The sequence below is a fragment of the Eretmochelys imbricata genome, chromosome 3 (genome assembly GCF_965152235.1).
Source record: "Eretmochelys imbricata isolate rEreImb1 chromosome 3, rEreImb1.hap1, whole genome shotgun sequence".
Taxonomy (NCBI): Eukaryota; Metazoa; Chordata; order Testudines; family Cheloniidae; genus Eretmochelys; species Eretmochelys imbricata.
The window spans coordinates 117,408,207-117,430,088 of record NC_135574.1 but is presented as its reverse complement, the minus strand read 5'-3'; the positions used below and the strand labels follow the sequence as shown (position 1 = coordinate 117,430,088).

The 21,882-nt window shown below is 38.0% G+C and overlaps 1 protein-coding gene across 6 annotated transcripts in view; it reads right to left on the bottom strand.

The window, feature by feature from the left end:
* SCAF8 (SR-related CTD associated factor 8) overlaps positions 1-21,619 on the bottom strand; it is a 137,686-nt gene extending 116,067 nt beyond the window's left edge. For all 6 annotated transcript variants that reach the window (XR_013345662.1, XM_077813230.1, XM_077813229.1 and 3 more), the window contains exon 1: positions 21,254-21,619. Coding sequence is in view for 5 of the 6 variants with exons in the window: in XM_077813230.1 (XP_077669356.1) it covers positions 21,254-21,283 (30 nt within the window). In the remaining variant the exon portion in view is untranslated. The remainder of the gene's footprint in view (positions 1-21,253) is intronic.
* Positions 21,620-21,882: the final 263 nt, after the last annotated feature.

Sequence of the window (21,882 nt, the reverse complement as noted above, 5' to 3'; positions counted from 1 at the left end):
CTGGTAGGTTTCATAGCTATTTACTGGACAAAGAAATTTAGAGACTCAAGAATCTTGGATTCAACTTCAAGGTTCTAAAGGGAAGAGAGTTCTCTAGTGGTTAGACCCTTGTGTCCCTGTCTCCCTCATGCCTCTCCCTGTCCCCTTCTGTTCTCACTCAACTCCTGCCCATCCCACCCTACTGGAGTAACCCCCCCACTCAATTCACTAAAGTCATAAATTCATACAATTACACCCAAAGTTTGATACAGTTAATATTTTCTGTTTTAGATTATGTAACATCAGAGAAATGAAAAGGTGACCTGAAAGGTGCTTCTCTCATGCCAACAGCCAAATTCAAAGTTCTATCTCTCTTGCGATAGTTGGGTGTATTGTCAACAAATATATCTGCAGCTGCATTTGTTATGCTGTTCTAGCCGTTATTAACACCAGCTGTTCCACACACAAAAACACAAATCCTGAACTCAATTCTTTCCAGATAAGGAAAAAAGTATTTTGAACTATTTTTCATTAAATATTTATATAAAGTTGAAGTCTGCACATTAAAACACACTTTGTTTAGATAATAGACTATAATTTAGTCAACTGGTGTATTATGTTCCCAATGTACTGTCGAACAGATTGCAAGTCTTCTGGAGCAAGAAAATTATTTTCTTCTCAGTGTAGTTCAGCATAAGGGATGCACACAGCCCCATGATACAATTTTACCAAGATTAATTAAGGTAACAATTGTTTGTTTTTTTAATATGTTCTGTTCTATTCTTTATAAGTGAATTGAAAACTAAGCTTTATATTCCATTCAACTAGGAGTACTTCACAACAGTCAGCAGCCCAGTATTATTCAAATAAAAGAGGGATAATGTAACCAGCGGCCACTTTAATCTTTACTACAGAGGTGTCCTAACTTACATAGCAGCCTTCCTAAATGGTTGTTGGCAGCATGTGTGATCTTAGTTATATTTATGCCACGCTGAGATATTATGCCATCAACACACAACTGGAAATGCTGCTCTAACTGTTCTACTCAGACAGCACAGTTCTCTGTTATGTTGCTCTAACTGCCCTGCTTGGATGCAGGTTCAGTCCTAAGACTCTTGGCAAGTCTCCAGTGTGGTGCTTCACTGGTCAAAGTATAGTTGTTCTTGGCTAAAAGGTTAAAATGCATTCATGTCAAATATCTGGCTGCCAACAAATTATAGTCTACTGAACTATAGTATTATTAGAAGGAAAAATAATTATCTTAATAGAAAAAAACTATTAGATAGTTTTACTTCCAAGTCTTGTGGATGTCTTCTATTCTGATAACCTCTAAAAATCAGTCTTTTCCTTAGAAACAATACATTTTACAACTTCTCTCTCTTGAATACATACCCATAACCAGGGTGGATAAAAATATCAATGATTTTTTTTTAAAAAAAATGGATTTTTTTAAATTTAAAATCAGATTTTTTTTTTATAAAATGCTTTTTGAGGAAAAACCAGTCTAAAAATAGTTTTAATTAAGATATCTTTGAGCTATAATGTATCTCATAATGGAATAGGGATTATAAATTATAATTCTATAGTATGAGGCAATATATTCAAGTAATGTTTAAGGAAAGTTTTGTAAATGAGTTCCAACAGTTCACAGATTAAGGACCCAATCTTATGAGGTTCCAGGAGCTTCTGTATAGATTTAGGTTAATCTTTCTAGCTACCCAATGGGATTCAGTGCTCAGTTTAGAAGATACCATCAGAGAAGCTTAGTTTTGAAGTTCTCAAACTGTGGATTTGTGTCTCCAGAGATAACATACTTATTAACAGCAAATATGTTTATAAATAAATAAATAAAATATAGAGGTCAGAAATAACAGACCTCAACCCTATTGTCCCTCTGAAAATTTGTGTACACAGAGTCAAACCCTTACCTCCCTCTAAAAGTGCAAAGTTTCAAAAATGTTCGATGAACAGAAGATTGTTGGGGGCAGAATAGATCTGGACAAGGAGAAGAAGTCTGGAGATAAATGTGAGCAGGGAGGGACAGGCAGTAGAAACAACAGTGAAACTGTTTGAGCGGCATATGCCAGAAGTCTTGAGGTCTTTCTGAGAGTAGCCTTCACTGATTTGAGATCTACCATACTATTCTCTCACTAGAAAGGAAAACCTATAATGGCAGCAGGCCGTTAAGAGAGACCCAGTTTGGGAATATTTTAATGAAGTTCCTCTACCTGTGGGTAAGACAGGCATATGTGCAAAATGTAAATAGTGCAACAAAGAAATGCAAGGTCTGGGTTGCCTGAATGAAACAACATCATGAGAAGTGTTCCTTCTCAGGAGGAAGCTGCATTGAAGATGATGAAAGGAACATGTCTGAACATGCAGGATCTTCAGGTTGGTAAACTTTTTTATTTCATACTTCTTTCTTAAGGACTGCCTGTCTTCCTTCTGGACTATTCTTGAATTCTTATGTTTGAGCAAAAAAATATAGTTGTTACTCTAAGGTACTATCATTTTAGATGCAGCTGTGATAAAAAATAAATAGCTGAAATAGGCAGATCTTCCTTTTACAATTTCACCTTTAAAGTAGTACCGAGTGTCAGTTAATGCAATGAGTAATACTAAATGAGCAGTATGGTAACAATAATTAAAATGACTGCATTGACTTATTTTGTTTAGGAGAATCCATCCTCAACATACAGGATTCTGAAGACTATCCACCTTCAAGGTCACCATCATTTTCTATCGTTCTAGAGTTATCTGCCAATGATAAAAAGAACAAGGAGTACTTGTGGCACCTTAGAGACTAACAAATTTATTTGGGCATAATAAAAATTTGTTAGTCTCTAAAGTGCTACAATTACTTTTTTTTTTTTTTTTTTTGCTGATACACTCTAACACGGCTACCACTCTGAAACCTGCCAATGACAGTGTTTCAGTCACATCATGTATGTCATATAGCCACAGTATATCACCTGTTGCAAAAGAAAAAAAAATCTATCATCCAGAAACAACCATAGATACATTTGTGATAAGAACCAGCAGATTACAAAAAGAGATAACTGATGAAAAAATTGCCCGGTTTGTTTATGCAACAAACTCTCCTTTCCATATGATTGAGAACCCACACTTCATTAACATGGTTCAGTCATTAAGACCAGGATACAGTCCACCCAACAGAGCAGATGTCGCAGGCAAATTATTGGATAAAGTGTACGAAAGAGAAATTGAGCAGTGTGCAAAAGATCTAGAGGGTGAAACTGTTAACCTGAGTCTTGATGGGTGAAGCAATGTCCACAATAATCCTGTTGTATGTGCTTGTGAGAAAACAGAAGAAGGGAATGTCTACCTTACAGAAACAATCGATACATCAGGAAATGCACACACAGCAGAATACTTACAGGAAGTAGCAGTAAAAAGCTATAACAAACTGTGAAAAAAAATTCAAATGTTTAGTACACAGCTTTGTCACGGACAATACTGCAAATGTATCCAAGATCAGAAGAAATTTAGAAAAGAGTCCCAAACTAATAATATACAGTTGCAGTGCTCATTTCATGCACCTCCTAGCCAAAGACTTCAGTGTTCCAGAAATAAGGGCTTATGTTGTTGAAATTGCAAAATACTTCCGTAACAACCACTTTGTAGCAGCTGCTCTGAAAAAAGTGGGAGGAACCCAGCTAACTCTCCCACAAGTTGTGCAGTGGAACTCAGTAGTGGACTGTTTTGAGCACTATATCAAGAACTGGCCTAATCTGATGAGAGTTTGTGAACAAAATCGTGAAAAAATAGATGGCATTGTCACAGCCAAAGTTCTCAACATTGGGCTTAAGAGAAATGTTGAACACATGCTGAGTACCATGAAGCCTATTTCCGCAGCCTTGAACAAATGCAGAGAAATAGCTGTTTTATTGCTGACGCTGTTGAAATTTGGAAGGAACTGAGTGAGATCTTAAAAAGAGAAATATGCAACGACAGAGTTAAATTACAAGCATTAAAAAAATCGAATGTGACAAGCACTATCTCCAGCTCATTTTCTTGCAAATATTCTCAATACTCGGTAGCAGGGTCAAACCTTAACTGCTGAAAAGAGGAGTTGGCAATGACATGGACATGCAGCAATCATCCCTCCATAATGCCAAATCTAATAAACTTCAGAGCTAAGGGTCAACCATTCAAGAAATATATGTTTGCTGATGATGTTGTAATTTAAAGAAAGTCACACCAGTGAACTGGTGGAAGTCACTTAAGCACTCAGATTCAGAGACTGTTGAAGTGATAACCTCACTTTTAACAGCAGTAGCTTCTTCTGCTGGTGTAGAAGGAATATTGTCTTCCTTTGGACCAATTCATCCCAAACTGAGAAATCGTTTGGGACCTGAAAAAGCAGGAAAGCTTGTTTTTCTTTTCCAGATTATGAACACACAGGAAAATGAAGGTGAAGACGACTGAGTTAGTGGCAGAAGCCAATATTTTAAGTTTCTCACACTGACCTGGCTGACACAGTCGATTTAATTATTGTTTTTAATATTTCATTTAACTATTTTAGTTAAAAACAATTTTAACAAAAACAAACCTGATTTTAAAAAACTTGAATGTTTAATTAAATGCTTGTTTTGTTAAAATATTATATGTTTGCTGTTGAAGAAAAAAAAACAACAGAATACATAAAGTTGTTTTAGTTAAATAAAACAATTTAAATGTCTGTCTGGTGATGTTCTCCTCCTAATACAGGATGGCAAGAAAATCCTCCAAATATTAATGATTAACCTGTTGAATTGGAGATAGTTCACTTCCCAATGACTTCATAAATATCCGCGTCAATTACCTCCGGTAAATTAAATAACCAATCATTCATTTTCTGATATAGCTGTAAAACTAATCTGAAAACTTTTCAAAAATAAATCACTTCAAAAATGTATAGTGTGTACCTTCTAAAAATGAAACGTACCGCTATCTCTGAGTTGTGAAGAATATGTATTAAGGTTATAATAACCAATAAGAATGCAGTTTTATGTAGAAATCCATGACTAAATCGAGTCTTCCTGACTAGTGATTTAAATCAATTTAAATTTAAATCAAATCCACCCTGCCCATAACTCTGGTCAGCTGCCTTTGACTTTACTGACAACAGATAAATTGTTACCTATTCTATGTTGTGTTTTACTTAATAGGCAAATAAGTTAACAATCTTATTTTTCTATATAATGATATTTATGTGTCATTAAAACCATAGCTTTTCCATGTCAAAACAAAGAATACTAAATAAACGCTACTTGTGAAAATATTGGCCTTTCCATTTTGACTCAAGCTTTTGAGATGTTATGCTGAAAAACTTTTCAATTTTTGTGGCTTCCACAAAACTGACAAGAATCGGATCAATTTTAGTTTAGGTGCTTCTTGAGAACGCAGCACAGGAAAGCAATGAGCACGTTCACTGTGTAGGACTAAAAATGGAACATGAAGGAGGAGTAGAATAATGGGAACCCCCTCACCATATATCACCAACCCAGCTGGATTCCTGGTAATTGGCTCCTGGAACCTTAGCCCCCACCTGACACTAAACCATAGGTCAGGATACTCATGCCCCAGCCCTTACACTCTTTTATGCATTTGTTGGGACGTATGACAATGGACAGAGTTTGAGTGGTAGCCTTGAAGAGGAGAAATAACAGTTTCAAATTCAAACTAATTCAAAGAATTCACACAATGTGTAATTAGACTAAAGAACTCACCTCCACAGGAAGTCATTAATACCAAGAATTTAGAAATATTCAAAATGGGATTAGACATTTATATGGAAAACAAGAATACCCAAAGTTACAGTTAACAGGAATAAAATTTTTGGAAGGCATATGCTTCAGGGCTTAAGCATGAAACCTCACGTCTGGCATAGATTATCCCACATCTGCCTACTTCACGGTTCTTACATATTCCTCTGAAGTTATCTGGTGTTGACCATTGATCCACTATGGCAATTCCTACAACTTATTTTAAATTACATATCATATTTAAAAAGTTTATGTGCAGAAGCCCAAATTAGCACTTGTTAGGCATATGTTGTATGGCACTAGGCCGCTAAAAGGATTAATTTCTTGCATATTTCAACACTCCTGGAAAAATCACACCCATTTATATGAACAGATGAAAATCACTTCTTCTCTGGTGTTTCAACACACATATAGCTGGTAAGAAATATGAATGGAGCCAAGAAACCTCATGGTCAGTCAGTGCTTTTTAATATTTTTCTAGCAAACTTCTACTAAGTGTAACACTGCATATATGTGCAGAGATTCTTTTTTCCCCCTAGAGAAGAATAAGTTGCCAAACATATGTCTTGAAAAGTCCACTCATCTACTCCCCAGTGATTGGTGGGGATTAGACCATTAATGCCTGAAGAATTAAAGCTTTCATTTTAAAAAAAAAATCGAAGTGCCAAGTCATTATGGGTGCAAAGATAACCTTCCAAATATGAAACAATGAAGTGATGTATCCTCAAATCTTCAGACAGCACCAGTGCCTCTGTTACTATCAGCAGCAGAGTGAAGTTAACAAGACACCAATTATCTGTTTTTATTCGGATCTGTGTGCGCAGGGCAGTGAAATTTTAAGTCATGTCAATTTCATTCTGTTGCTGCTGTTTGAGAACATAATAAGCAACACCCAGAAACTGGAGCCATTTGCAGATGAGAACTATTTCCCCATCCGCACAAAGGCTGGTGGAATTATTTATTTGCAGTGGGGAAGGCCCCAAGGAATCCAGTCATGGACCAGGACCTCATTGCTGTATGCACCATTCAAATGTTAAAGTACAGATCCACAAAAATCTGCATGTTAGGAGGCTGAAAGGGAGTAATGTAGCAGATGACCCTTCCCCTCATGTTTCTTCTGTACTGGGTTTGGAATGGAGAGAAAGGGGTACACTCTTCCATCAGCCATAGAGAGGCAAAGGAAGGGAAGTTTCAAGTGTACCACAGGCCTGCTAGTAAATGCCTGATACCAACAAAAAAACCACACAAAACAAAAAAAAGGGCATGAGAACAGCATCCAGGGACTACACCCCAACACCGTCTATCCTCCCAGCAGCTGCCTTCAAACACAGCAGATATGTAACCCTCAATGAAAAAATACTTTCGTAAACATGGCAAATTATGTTCATAATTTGATATAAAATCCATATCAAACACTATATACTGAATATTAAGTAGATGTTTTTCTTTTTAGCTGTGCGTTTAATTCCATCTGAAAGTACATGCACTGAAAAACTGAGAAACATGTCTCATTATATATACTCCCTGCATTTCAGCCCATCCCTGCTTTTATCTTATTTCATACTTTTCTTTTTAAATGTAAGATCAGAATCCACATTTTAACTGAGTGTGTGTGGGATGTGGAATAGGACAGATAAGATATAGAGCAGAGGTTCCCAAACAGTGGTATGCGAGATATCTCTCAGGGATATGTGGTAGAAATTGTGTAACGGTGGATTTGCTTATTAATTATTTTATTTATTGCATTTTCATAATAGGCTACTCAGACAAAGCTTTAGAACTCTGTGGGAATTTGTCATATAAAATACAGAAGCTAATTTACTTAAAGATGTACCAGTAAGACCACAGATACACAGAGACATTGACATACAGAGCCCTCACCTCCAATCACCATATAGCACGGGTTCAGTTGCCCAGTAACTGTCCAATCTAACTGAGCTCAGAACTTAGTCAAGGGGTTTTTTCAGTTGTATATGTCTCACTATAACTTTGTCTGTACATAAACAGTGAAATGTGGACTGATGGCTAAAAACAGGTAGTGTTAAGAACAAGACAACGTATCAGTGATGAGAAGGGTAGGGGTACGTAGGTAGCTGAAGATCTGCAAAGGGGTACCCAATAAGAAAAGTTTGGGAACCTTTGATGTAGTGCTTGTAAGCCACTCTCCAACCTTTCAGGCAGCATGAGACGAGATCAAGGTGGTTTGGCAGCTTCCCTGCTGGATCTTTTTGACCAGGCATTTCTAATGCCATATTTTTTAAAGAAGTAGCATGAAGTCTGGTTCACACAGCTTCAAAGAGTGTGGATTTTTTATTTGAATGTGCAATGCAGTGATTGCATGTTCATATTAACTGCACCAGGACAGTTCAGGGTGATCTGATCAAAATCAAGGCAATTTAAATGATCAATTTTAATCATTCATAGATTTTTAAGGCCAGAAAGGACCATTAGATCATCTAATCTGACCTCCTATATCTCACAGGCCACGGATTTTTACCCAGTTACTTCTGTATTGAGCTCAATAACTTGTGTTTGGCTAAAGAATATCTTCCAAAAAGGCACAGGAGAACACACTATTTCCTTGGTAGTTTGGTTCAATGGTTAATCAAACTCACTGTTGAAAATGAATGCCTGATTTCTAATTAGAATTTGCTTGGCTTCAATTTGCAGCCATTGGCTTTTGTTATACCTTTCTCTGTTAGATTTCAGACCACATTAGTAACCAGTATTTTCTCCCCACACTGTAATCAAGTCACCACTCAATCTCCTTTTTTGATAAACTAAATAGATTAAGCTCAACTCTCTCGCTGTAAGGCATTTATCCCAGCCCTCAAACAGTTCTCGTGGCTCATTTCTGCATCCTCTCCAATTTTTCAACATAAATTTCAAAATGTGGACATGAGAACTATGTACAGTATTCGATCATCAGTCTCACCAATGCCATATATAGCGAGAAAATAATCTCCCTACTCCGCTGTTTATACATCCAAGGCTCACACTAAACCTTTTTTGCTACAGCATTGCACTGGAAACTCATGTTCAGATCATGCTCAAAATGAGTTGCTTTCTCAGTATGACTCCTAAATCCTTTTCAGAGTTACTGTTTTCTAGGATACGGTCCCCCATTCTGTAGGGACAGTCTACAGTCTTTGTTCCTAGATTAGGGCTGTCAATTAATCACAGTTAACGCAAGCAATTAATGCAAAACAAATTAACTTGGTTAAAAAATAGTCATGACTAATCGCAGTTTTAATTGCACTGTGAAACAAACAACAGAATACCAATTTAAATTTATTATAAATATTTTTAGATTATTTTTGCGTTTTCAGGTATGTTGATTTCAATTACAAACACAGAATACAAAGTGTATGGCGCTCACTTTATATTATTTTTTATTACAAATATTTGCACTGGAAAAAAAGAAACAAAATAAATGCTATTTTTCAATTCACCTCATACAAGAACTATAGTGCAATCTCTATTTTAAAAGTTCATCTTACAAATGTAGAATTATTTTTTTCATAACTGCACTCAGAAACAAAACAATGTAAAACTCTTACTCCCAGGGGAATTCTGTGCCACTGTGTGCCTGCATAATTAATGAGGAGTGCATATCTTAAATTTTTTGCACAGGAAAAAAGCTTCTGCCAGAAAGTTGCTGCAGTTCCGCCTTTTGCCCACCAGAAGGCGCTGTGGCGATAGAACAGAACAGCAGCTCCTGGCCAACTAGGGAAGAGACAGATAGCAAGGGGCTGCTGGGGGGGGGGAGTCAGACAGAGGTTTCATAAGGGCTAGTGGGGAAGGACAAACTGGGGCAGGATCTGAATAGGAGTGGAGGTGCAGGGTCACACTGGGACAGGGGAGGAGGTGCAGGGCTACATAGGGATAGGGGGTGGCTGAGTGGGGGCAGAGACACACATGGGGACAGAGGGAGGGGTGCAGGGCCACATGGGGATGGAGGAGTGGGTGAGGGACACATGTGGACAGGAGGTGCAAGGACACATGAGGGTGCAGGAACACATGGAGACAGGGGCAGATGTGCCTGACTGAATGTGAGCGGCTAGGGGTCAGCCACAGCCTGCATGGGGAAAGCTCCCTAATAATCCCTTCCCACCCCCAAAGAACCTTTTCCATACCTTTCCTACCCAATCCTACAACCCTCCAAGTTCACACCCAGGCTCCTTCCCAGCAATTATTTCTCTCTCCCACAGCTCCTCCATTACCCCTGACTCCCCCAAACCTTTGCACTGCTTCTGAGGTATGCGGGAAATACAGTTTTGTATTATAGTTTAAATGTATTATTACTCAGAGTTCTGTATTAATATGCCTAATAAGGAATCTGTCAAAAAATATTTCCTGAATCTTTTTTGTTGCCTGTATTGTTACAGACATACTTGCCGACAGGTATTTTGAAATAAATGACCAAAAATAATTGAAACTGGTGTGATTATATTGACAAAATATGCAGAATCTGAAAATATTGTGCGCAGAATTTTAAATTTTTTGGCGCAGAATTCCCCCAGGAGTAAACTCTAGAACCTACAGATCCACTTAGTCCTACTTTTTGTTCAACCAATCATTAAAGCAAACTAGTTTGTTTACATTTATGGGAGATAATGCTGCCTGCATCTTATTTACGTCACCTGATAGTGAGAACAGGCGCTTGCAGGGTACTGTTGTAGCCAGCGTTGCAAGCTATTTATGTTCCAAATATGCTAAGCATTTGTATATTCCTTCATGCTTCGACTTGTACGCTCTAAAGTTTCATATTGTTTAGTTTTTGAGTGCAATTATGTAAAAAAAATTCTTCATTTCAAAGTTGCACTTTCACAATAAAGAGATTCCATTACGGTAAGTGTATGTGGTGAACTGACAAATACTATTTCTTTTACCCTTTTTACAGTGCAAATATTTGTAATTAAACATAATATAGTGAGCAACATACCACTTTGTATTCTGTGCTGTAACTGAAATCAGTATATTTGAAAATGTTGAAAAACATCCAAAATACTTATAATAAATTTAAACTGGTATTTTATCATTGTTTAACAATGCAATTAAAACTGTGATTAATCGCAATATTTTTAATCTCACAATTGCAATTTTTTTAATAGTTTGACAGTTCTGTCCTAGATGTTGTCCTGGTATTAGTCGGTGTTAAAAAACATTGTTTGAATGAGCCAAGCTTATCAAGCGATCCAAATCACTCCAACTGCCTTTTCCTCATTATTTTGTATCACTATCTTTGATTCATCCACAGAATTTATTATCCATAGTTTTTTTATTAAAATAAAAAATACCATTGATAAAAATGTTGAGTAGCATCTGGCCTGTTATTAATCCCTGTGAACTCTTACTAGAAACATCCCCATTCATTGATGATCCCCCCATTGATAACTCTCTTTGAGATCTCTGTTAGCTAGTTCTCAATCCTTTGAACTTGTGCTTTGATATTATATAGTGTTCATTTTTAATCATAAAGTTATGTGGTACTAAGCCAAACTCTTTACAATAGTCTAAGTATATTACATCTAACTGATAATCTCATCAAAAAATGAAGTCAGGTTTATTTGACAAAATCTACTTTCCAAAAATCATGTTAGCTGTCATTAATTGTACTCTCATCTTTTCATTCTTTATAGATTGAATCCTATATCGTCATTTCCATTATTTTGCATGGGACTGATGTCTAGCTAATTGCCCTATAAATGCTTGGGTCATCCCATGTGCCCTTTTTGAATACTGGCATATTAAGCACTCTTCTAATCTTCTGGAATTTACTTTGTATTCCAAGATTCATTAAAAATTATCAGCAGGCCAGATATCTCCCCACCCAACACTTTTAGGGCTCCTGGGTTCAAGTTACCCATGCCTGCTGATTTTAAAATGTTTATCCCTACTAGATGCAGTTTGACATCCTCATTTCATTACAAATGGAGGATCCTGATTTAAATCAACAATTTAAAAGACTAATTTTAAGCAATATTTACAGTGGTGTTGTCAGTCTACAGTAAGAGTTTTCACTGGTGCAGCTACACCACTGTATGGTCATGAATGACTGAAATATCCTGTACATACAATGCCCAAGCCAGTTAAATATCTTATTTTTAATTACTTGACAATAGCAAACATCAGAACTGCTTCCTTCTGATTTAGCATCACAAACATACTCTTTATGGAATGACCCAGTAAATGGCAAACGGATTTTTTTTTAAAAGGCCACAAAAAAAGCCAAAGTTAGAGATTTACACATTTTGAACTTCTAGTTAAAAATGGCTGTTAGTTTCCAAGACAGGAAATGGTATAATATATTGATGCTATTTTAAAAACTAATTAATAATGCATTTTTAACATCTCCTCCCTGGGGGCTCAGAAATCTGAATTTTACACTTCTTGGTTTCTGTTATAGTGAATGACATCACAAATACAATACTTAGAAAAAAAAAGTGAAGTTCAGATTTCTTAAGACCTTGATATGGTAACTATCTCAAGTTTTATTAAAATTAGGAACGTATTAAATATCCAATTAGGAAAAAACAAATATATCTAATATTTTGTTGATATTTATGTCCATAAAGATTTAAAAATAAACAAAAAGAGTATGAAAACCAAACACAATGAGGTGGATAGGTAACGGGCAACATTTTACAGGGCGTTAATTCTGATATAGTATCATGGGAATACTGCAATTCTTTCCTCCTTTCACCTACTCCACATTTTATAAGTTCTTCTATTAGAACTTTTTCTTCCTTGATCAGCCGCACTAGCAAGAACCCAGTACATATCTTCTCCTGAACATCAGAACTAATTCAGCAGCAGCTGAGGCCCATACCGGTTCATGCACAGGACACTTTGTCTGGTGCAGCAGAAGCTGTTAAATAAAACTGTAGAATTATATCAGATTAACTCTGCCGTCCTGCATGTGCTACTAGGAAAGCATTGCACGCAGAAGAAAACAGCACAGAAGCAATTCAGGAGTAAGGGAAAGAAATGGGGAAGAAATACACAGAGCAAAAGGAGAACGCACCTACAATTACTATCAAACTTCAGGACTGTGACACATGCACTGTGTTTTTGGATCTGTTTTCTCTGAAATGCATTTGTTCTAAATACATAATACTTTGCTTTATATGGGCTTTTTGATTACTGGATGTGATACCACTGTCATTGTTCTCAGAGAGAAAAACAGCAGATCCTGAACACAAATCAGACCTCCTGAGGTAATCATGGGTAGTACCAAGAGATGGCAGACCTAGACCAGGACTGAGAGTGGAAGAATTGAACATTTACTATACCTTAAAGAAAAAATAGCTTTCCTCTCCCATCCCCCTGTGACAACCTGGGAAGTTTATCTGAAAAGTGGTTAAGTGCTAATGCACCTCTGCTGCTGCTGTGGAGGCAGCAGAATGACATTTCCAAGAATCTGATCTGCGTAGCTACTGCTACCCTTGGTATTCTGAGCAGCAAGAGTGAAACTGATCAGATTCTTTACATTTCAGTTCACCTCAGATGAAAGTTATGGACAGCAGAGAGACAGACTGTCTGGCCTACTGAAGGGGCACTCTGCAATGGGGTGAGAGAGATAAAAGATGTTCCTTTTCCACACCCACTACAACCAGCAGAGGACTGAGACTGATGAAACTCTAGACAACAGACACACAATCTTTCAACAATGAAATATACAAGAATTTAATTGGTTTCACTCTTCCTACTGATTATGGAGCAGTAGCTAAAATGATCAAAAACTTTAATCTCATTTTGCTACAAAAAACTGAGCAGCTGCATCAGAGGAAAGCAAAAGGAGGGAGGCAAGGAAGAAAAGATAAAAAAGAGCTCAAAACACACTAAAGTTCGGAGAAAAAAGTGGAGTTCCTCTTTCGAGAAAGCAGAGGATGTAGAAGAGTGGTAAATTCATCTTTTCACAGTAGGCAGACTGAGGGGAGAAATGTGCAACTCCTTGCTTTCTCAGCAGCCAAGGAAGCATTCTCCAGATGTGCCTGATACTGCAAGTCAAAAGATGAAACTCTCCAGGAGGGTCTAAGGATAATGTCTTGGTGGGAAGTAAATCTGTTCCCTTCCCACACATAAAACTAGTTCTCAAAAGGCTCTGGGTTTATCTCTGCACATGGGCACCACTGGCTCCCCTTCCACGATACGCTGTATCATTCCCTACTTAGTGCATTTTTCAAGCTCTAACTTTTAAGTTTCTTCACCATCACTTGGCTTCCATTTGTAAATAAGCTACTTCAATGCTTTCTAGACTTCAGCATTAAATGTACAGAGAAGTTCAATTCATGATTTAAGTTTCCATAGTTTTATGTGCATTCATTCAGTTTTCTAGTGTACTATAGCTAAAAGACCATCCAAAAATAATATGACGGCTGCTTACTTCCACAGGTCAAGCTAGGACGTGATTTTTATCTTTCTAAAATTCTGGCGGGGGGAAGAGAGGGTCTGATTTTTTTTTTTTTTAATTGCAATAGCACTGCAGAAAACACGTGACTAGTCAAGGGGGCAGTGGAGGTGATGACAGAAGAAAGACTGCATCATGTGAGAAAATTTATGGCAAAAGCAGGGGTTCTTAACATCTCCAACTAAAGCATGGAGAAAGCATTGCATCACTAAAAACCAAAAAAGCTAATAAAATACATGTTTAAAAAAACATACCCAGAGATTTATCAACAGTTACTGAACCAAAAATGCTATATACAGGCAACTGATTAACTAGCAAGTAATTAACAATTAATTTACTGTGTGAATTTTGTTGATGAATTTGAAAAATAATCATTATGGTGTGATAACTGCATTTCCTTCACCATCCCCCAGATTCTTACTTAGTGCTCCCTTTGGCCAAACCAAAGGCTGGTCAAGACTTTATCTTAAGATGATGAACTACATAAGGACTATCATTTTTATTGTTAATAAGTACTGGACCCTCAAAATTGAGGTCTTTTACATGATCATAATCATGATTCTTTTCCAAAAGCTCTATAAGAGACCGGGAGGTACATATAAAAGGACTTAGATTCACAGAATCTAAATTATCCAAAGCATGTGTGGGTCAAACACACTTCTAAACTTGGGACTGTAGGATCAATTGTTATTGAAAATATATTTTTAGGTAAAGATAATCAAAAAGACAGAACAGAGTCCACGCCATGATGCAACCAAACTATATGTTATGATTCCTTAATCTCATTATACTTTGCTTTAAATGCACCATTAGCCTGAAATCGTTTAAGATAAATGAATCAGAACTATCTTCAGGTCTCATTCCTACCATTGAGTCTTTGACAATATTTATGGTTTCCTGTTGTACATTTTTCTCCCCTTTAGCTGTATGGGGAAAAAAACAACACAAAACAACAGGGAAAACAGTGATACTATCTACATAAAGCATTGACAAATGAAAAAAACAGTTCTGAAAAAACATCTAATATTTTTCAGTTTTCGTAATCTTATGTGTACTTGTAGTACCAGTACTTAAAACAATTCAAACGAGTGTAGTTTTTAAGTTAACAGTGTACTTTTCACATTAGCTCCTCCAATAATCAGTACAGTACGATAGTAGACCAAGTGTTACAATCAACCACACTTTACGATTAGAAGTTAACCATTCCACAAATTGCCAGTGCAACAAGTGGAAGGCCAATTATCATGAAGGACAAGACGTTTTTAGAATTAATTTTCCAAAGCATCAAACATTCAACACCAATAGTTTTCGGTTTTGCTATAGCTACTCTTTTACACAATTTCAATACTACAGCCATCCTAAAGGAGCAGCGTGAGGGCTTGTAAATTCAAATTACTTACCCTTTAAAAAAAAAGTGCTGAGAAAGGGTAAGCAACTTTTAATGATTTCCCCACCTGAAACAGACAAGCTTTGGGGATTATTTTTAATATAAAGAAAAACAAATCAACAAAACCGCACCAGGCGATTTTAGAAAGGGGAATAGAAAGAGATAAAGCCATAGCCATGTTTCTGTGTGTGCATACTAAGTTAGAGATGTTTACAAATGTTAAGTACAAAGATTCAAGGCTTGGTTGTAGAACAAAGCAGAGTGGGGCAGAACCCTCTTTAGGGTTTTGCGGACATAGGCTTTAAAGTTAATTGATATTTAATGGAACACAACTTAAAAAAATCATACTTCTGTCTGAAATTTTTTTTACAAGTAATACTTAAGGTATTATCAAAAAAACAGAGAAAAAATTAAACTGTTCCAGTTTATTTATATTCACATTTAACAGCAATTTATGAATATCCATTTTCATTTTTCTATGTAAGTTAGACCCCAATCCTGCAAATATAGACACACATGCAGAAGTTTTTTAATGTTAGTCCTACTGACTTACTAGGACTCTTAACTTGGGAAAAATTAACCACATGCTTGCTTAGTCAGTTCCCCATCTGTTCCCCCACATTCCTATAGATTTTTTTACTGAACAATAGAGGAGAAAGACATTTTAAAAGTAGGAGTATGTTATTGTAAAAGCACAAAAATTGCAGAGGAACTCAGGATCAAGTATAGTACCTGAAACTACTTTCCTCTAATAGTTGGAGAGTGACTAGGATTTCAGTTGATGGAGTCCCTTTAAAGTTGAACTGAAATAATATTTTTAAATAAATTTATAAATCAGTTTCTGATTATTATCCCTTTTGGTGCAGGAACCTTGTATGTGTGCTTGCCTCGAGTACATCTCAAATCTTGACTAACAAAATACTTCCCTAAACTTTAAATTATAAATGACAATATTTAAAAATAAACTAAAAGCTTTTTTTTCTTCCAAAAGTTCTGGCTCTGAGACTTGTGTGTCCCAGAAGAAACATCAGTGCCACAACTGACACCCAAAGGAGAACAATCCTTTAAGCAGTAGTGATGTCAAATGAGATAGAGGACACAGATTATTGAAAATATGAAACTCAGCAAGAGAGGCAAACTGATTTTAAACTAAAACCTTGCAAAATGTTATTTTTCCATTGACATAAGCTATGAAAATTAATTTTGGAAAGTAAAAGTCTCATTAGCTATTTCATAATATCAAGGGTAGCTGAGCATGTTTTTTATGTAAATCGGTAAACTTCTAGGATTTTGCAAAGTTGTTTTAAATAATTGTGATACAAAAGTGTACTCTTCATTTAAATCTACACATGTATTCTAATGGAGATTTGGGATTTTAGAGCCTGCGAACACTTACTACTAGATGGTGCACTTACTATCATGAGTAGCCCCTCTAATGATAATCCAACTACTCACAGTAGTAGGAATTACTCCCACTAGGAAATGTTTGCAGAAAAAGGCCTTCACCCTTAAAAACAAACAAAAGGGACAACAAAAGAAACCGAAAGAAAAATTTCTCTTGAATCAAATCAAATGTCATTATTAACCACTTCAATGCTGAATGAAAAACCAGATACATGCGATATAAGACCTTGTCCACTGTATGTATTGACCTTCCATTCATGTGAAGTCAAGTTAAACTATGCACAGCCGCTTTTCATTTTGGTTTTGATTTGAGACCCAAATACAACTTCCTCCTCTGTGAGAGAAGAAAAAAAAAAACAACCACACAACTAAAAAGTGTTAGATCAGTGGACCTAATACTTTACATTTGTTTAAATGCTATTTCTGAGCTGTCACCTGAATTTAACCAGTAAGTTACATAAACATATATAAAGTTATTAACTGAATCCAAACTGCAGAAGTGAAAGCATTTCTGAGATCCTTCTACAAATTTAGCCCACACTATCAGCTGCCAATTTGCCTCTACTTTAAGTCAATATGACCAAAATAGAAATACATACCACAATGACTGGAAAATAAATAAATGTGACCTTAAAATATAAACATAAGTAAAATGCACTTTTTAAATGTGAAGTATAATAAATTTAACTAGTATATTAACACAAATATTAAGGAGTTAGGTGTTGAAAGAAATGCAGCACTGCTTACAGATTCAAAGTTCAAGTATTTAAGATATTCCTTACTAGTCCTCCCAAAAGTGTCTTCAAAACCAGTTATAAAGTGTATGATCTTTAGGCATAGGAAGTCAGTGATAAATTCTGCAGAGGGGAGGGGGGCCGAAGTCACAAATATTGCCAGAGATTTTGGCATTGGTTATGTTCAAGGCCTCAATCATGCAAAGTGCTCTGCACCCATCTATAGTTCATTCCAAGGTTCAGAGCTTTGGTTAATACATTTTTAAATGCCCTTATCAGTGTTGCCCAACACTCAATTATAAAACATACTTTAAAATGTAACAGGAAAAAAACACTGAGCAACCCCCCAACACCAGTATCTGCTCACAAGAGAGGGGGGCAATTGATTTAAAATGTTGTGACTTGATCCTTCATTTCTTGGCCACCCAAAATTACGTTTTACATCAAAGGTTTTAAATTTAAAACCCACATGAGTCCCATGCCTTTCTTTTCTAAAAGAGTTCTCAATTTAAATCTTTATGAGTATAGACAGAAGCTTTGTGAAGCAAAGTCTCCATATTTGAGTATTCATTTGGCTGGCTGTGTAGAGCTTCTGTGTTTTTCAATATGAAATTGAAAACTTTTGCTCATATGTCCCAAGGGTGTTTGAGCAGAGATTCCAAATCAATGTGTTCTTACATGATGCTGTTCTTATGGCAACAATGCTCTTTCCCCATCCTACAAAACACACACATACATATTGGAAATCAATTTTTAGTGTCCGATTTAAATTTCTCCCCAACCCTAATTGTCAAACTACTATTTCCTCCACTTAAGGTTCGTTAAATTATGTAATGGGTAATATACTCATAGATCAGATGTATTTTATTTGACTGTTTCTAACTATTTTTTCCCATATTCTCTAACTCAGTTGTCTCAACATTTCCAGACTACTGTACCCCTTTCAGGAATCTAACTTGTCTTGCGTATCCCCAAGTTTCACCTTGCTTAAAAACCAGATATAAAAATACAAAAGCGTCACAGCACACTATTATTGAAAAATTGCTTACTTTAACATTTTTACCATATAATTATAAAATAAATCAATTGGAATATAAATACTGCATTTACATTTCAGTGTACAGTATATAGAGGAGTATGAACAAGTCACGGTCTGTATGAAATTTTAGTTTGTACTGACTTCACTTGTGCTTTTTATGTAGCCTGTTACAAAACTAGGCAAATATCTAGATGAGCTGATGTACCCCCTGGAAGACCTCTGCACACCCCCAGGGGTGCACATACCCTTGGTTGAGAACCACTGATCTAACTACTTTGCAAAAAATCTATATTCTAATTTTGGTTGGTAGTAATAATCTGCTGGGCACTCCACTCTACTATAAACCAAATTTAATTGTTACTTGTATTTAAAAAGTATCAAATTACTTCACTAAATAAACCCATTCCTTTCCATACACCAGAAGACGACAGCCTCCAGGCTCTAATACAAGGGTAATCAGCAGGCAGATCCTGGCCAAATCTGTACCACCAGAGCAGTGGTTTGAGCATTGGCCTGCTAAACCCAGGGTTGTGAGTTCAATCCTTGAAGGTGCTGTTTAGTTGATCTGGGGCAAAAAATGGGGATTGGTCCTGCTTTGAGCAGGGGGTTGGACTAGATGATCTCCTGAGGTCCCTTCCAACCCTGATATTCTGTGATTTGAATGGACCCCAAAATCTTTTTATTTACTTATTATCATTAATTAATTAATTTTTCTCTGGAGTCTGGACCTTCACAAAAAAAAATTGACTATTCCTGCTCTAATATGTAGGTTTCATTGCAAACCACACTACACTGAACAATTTAAAATAGTGGTTCTTGAACACGGATATGAGTACCTCTGGGGGTACACAGAGGTCTTCCACAGAGTACATCAGCTCACCTAAACATTTGCCTAATTTTACAACAGGCTACATAAAAAGCACTAACGAAGTCAGTACAAACTAAAATTTCATACAGACAATGACTTGTTTATACTGCTCTATATACTATACACAGAAATGTAAGTACAATATTTATATTCCAATCTATTTATTTTATAATTATATCCCGTAAAAATTAGAAAGTAAGCAATTTTTCAATAATGGTGTGTGGTGAGACTTTATTTTTATATCTGATTTTGTAAATAGTTTTTAAGTGAGGTGAAATTTGGGGGGCAAGAAAGATCAGATGCCTGAAAGAGGTACAATAGTCTGGAAAGGTTGAGAGCCACTGATTTAAAAGACCATTACATACACACATTTTTTTCTTACATGTACATAAACAGGTATGGGAAATTACAGCTGTTTAACTACCTTTACTAGTTTTCATTTACCACATATCAGCTTTCAAATATGAATAATCAAATCTCCTGTTGGCCTCACAACAGGAAATCAAATTTCCCTCCTCATTACAAATGTAACTTTTTAACTTGACTATCTACTCCTGCAATGGCCAAGAGCAAAATAAGGTGACCCAGACTCTGATCCTGCACTTTAACAGCACATTTGGTTACTGGCCTCAAAGAAAAACTAGGATACTGCTTCAATATCTTTACTGGCAGGTGCAAATTTAGAGACCTTTTCTACCATTTCCAATGTAGATGATGTCTTGATATCCCACATAAGAGCTATGAAACAAAGATGGGGAAATATGTTCTTGGTTTAACTGCAGTAGAAATACCACATTCAGCTACCAAGAAAACCCTCTGAATCTTCAGATTATTCCCTGATTAAAAATTAAACCCATTAAAGTGTCTAAGGCAGGGGTAGTCAATAGGTAGCCTGTGGGCCAAATCCAGACCACCAGATGCTTTTGAATGGACTACGAAATCTTTTTATTTACTTATTATCGTTACTGTTAGGTTTTTTTTTTTTGTTATTTTCTCTGGAGTCTAGACCTTGATGAGACCTTGACCCTGAATTTGGACCTGGACAAAAAATAATTAACTATCCCTGATCTAAGGTGTTGAGGTGTGCGGATGTGTGTGTAACAACGGAAAGAAAGAGCGACAGAAAACATGAGAGCTTCAATGGAGGAGAGAGACCTGCATGGCCTGGAGAAACCAGTGCATTCCCTTCCCTCTTAGTACAACCCGCTTAACTTCGTGTGGTGGTGTGCTGTTAGACGCCGCCAACCATCCCCCCAGCTATAGAAAATAAATCCCGAGGAGAAATCTCCCTTCCATTCTCCCCATCCCACCTGCACATAGACCCTCCCCGTCCCTCTCCCCAAGACCCGTAGGCAAGGACGGGATTTCCGCGCTGCGCCCTCTCCCTGGCAGTGGCACGCCCCTGCCGTCAGACAGGGGGAGAAGCCCCGTCCTTCCTCCCCCGAGGCAGAGAGATTTCCCCCCCGCCGCCGCCGCCACCGAGCGGGAAGCCCTTAGCCCACCCGAAACCGGGGAGGGACGATTCCTCCCGCGCTCCCCCAGGCACAGCCCCACAGGGGTGGCGGCCGGGCGAGTCGCGCACGCAGCGAAGGGAACCAGGCCCAGGGGCGCCTCCCGCTCGCCCGCTCCCGCCGCGCCCATCCCCGGCAGCGGCTACTGACCTCGCTGTTAAAGGCTTTCACGGCCTCCATGTTGAGGCAGAGGCGGGGGCCGGGCGGCTCGTCTCCGCTGATGGCGGCTGGGCTGGGCCGGGGAGGGGGCTGGTGTCTCTCAGGGTCCGCCGGGCCTTCTCGCCATGGCGGGTGGCGCAGGGGCCGCGGGACCCGGGGCCCGCTCGTTGCCGTCTCCTCCCTGCTCCGCTCAGCCGCCTCGCGCCGCTTCCCGCCCTGCGCCGCCGGCTTCCCGGGCTCGGCCTAGCCGGGACGAGATGGAGGGAGACGGCGCAGCAGCTGCAGAGGCAGGCAGCGCGGGCACCAATATGGCGGACACACGGGCTCCAGGCAGCGCAGCTCGGGGGAGCCGAGAGCAGCGGAGGCGGCGGCCAGAGCGGCCCCTGGCGGTCGCGCGCGCACCAGCCCGGCCCTCGCAGAGCAGCGACCATCGAGGTGGTGTCCAGAACGTCGCTCTGGGTCCGCTCTGGCAAGAGCGCTTGCTCTTTTGGGGGTGTGCGCCTCCTGCAGCGGGAGGCTGAGTACTGCGGCAGCGGCCAGAAAGAAGAGGGTCCGTCATCTCATGTTGCTGCCCAGGCAATTCGTTCTGTAGCCCCGCAGGTGTGATGGGAAAGCGGGGG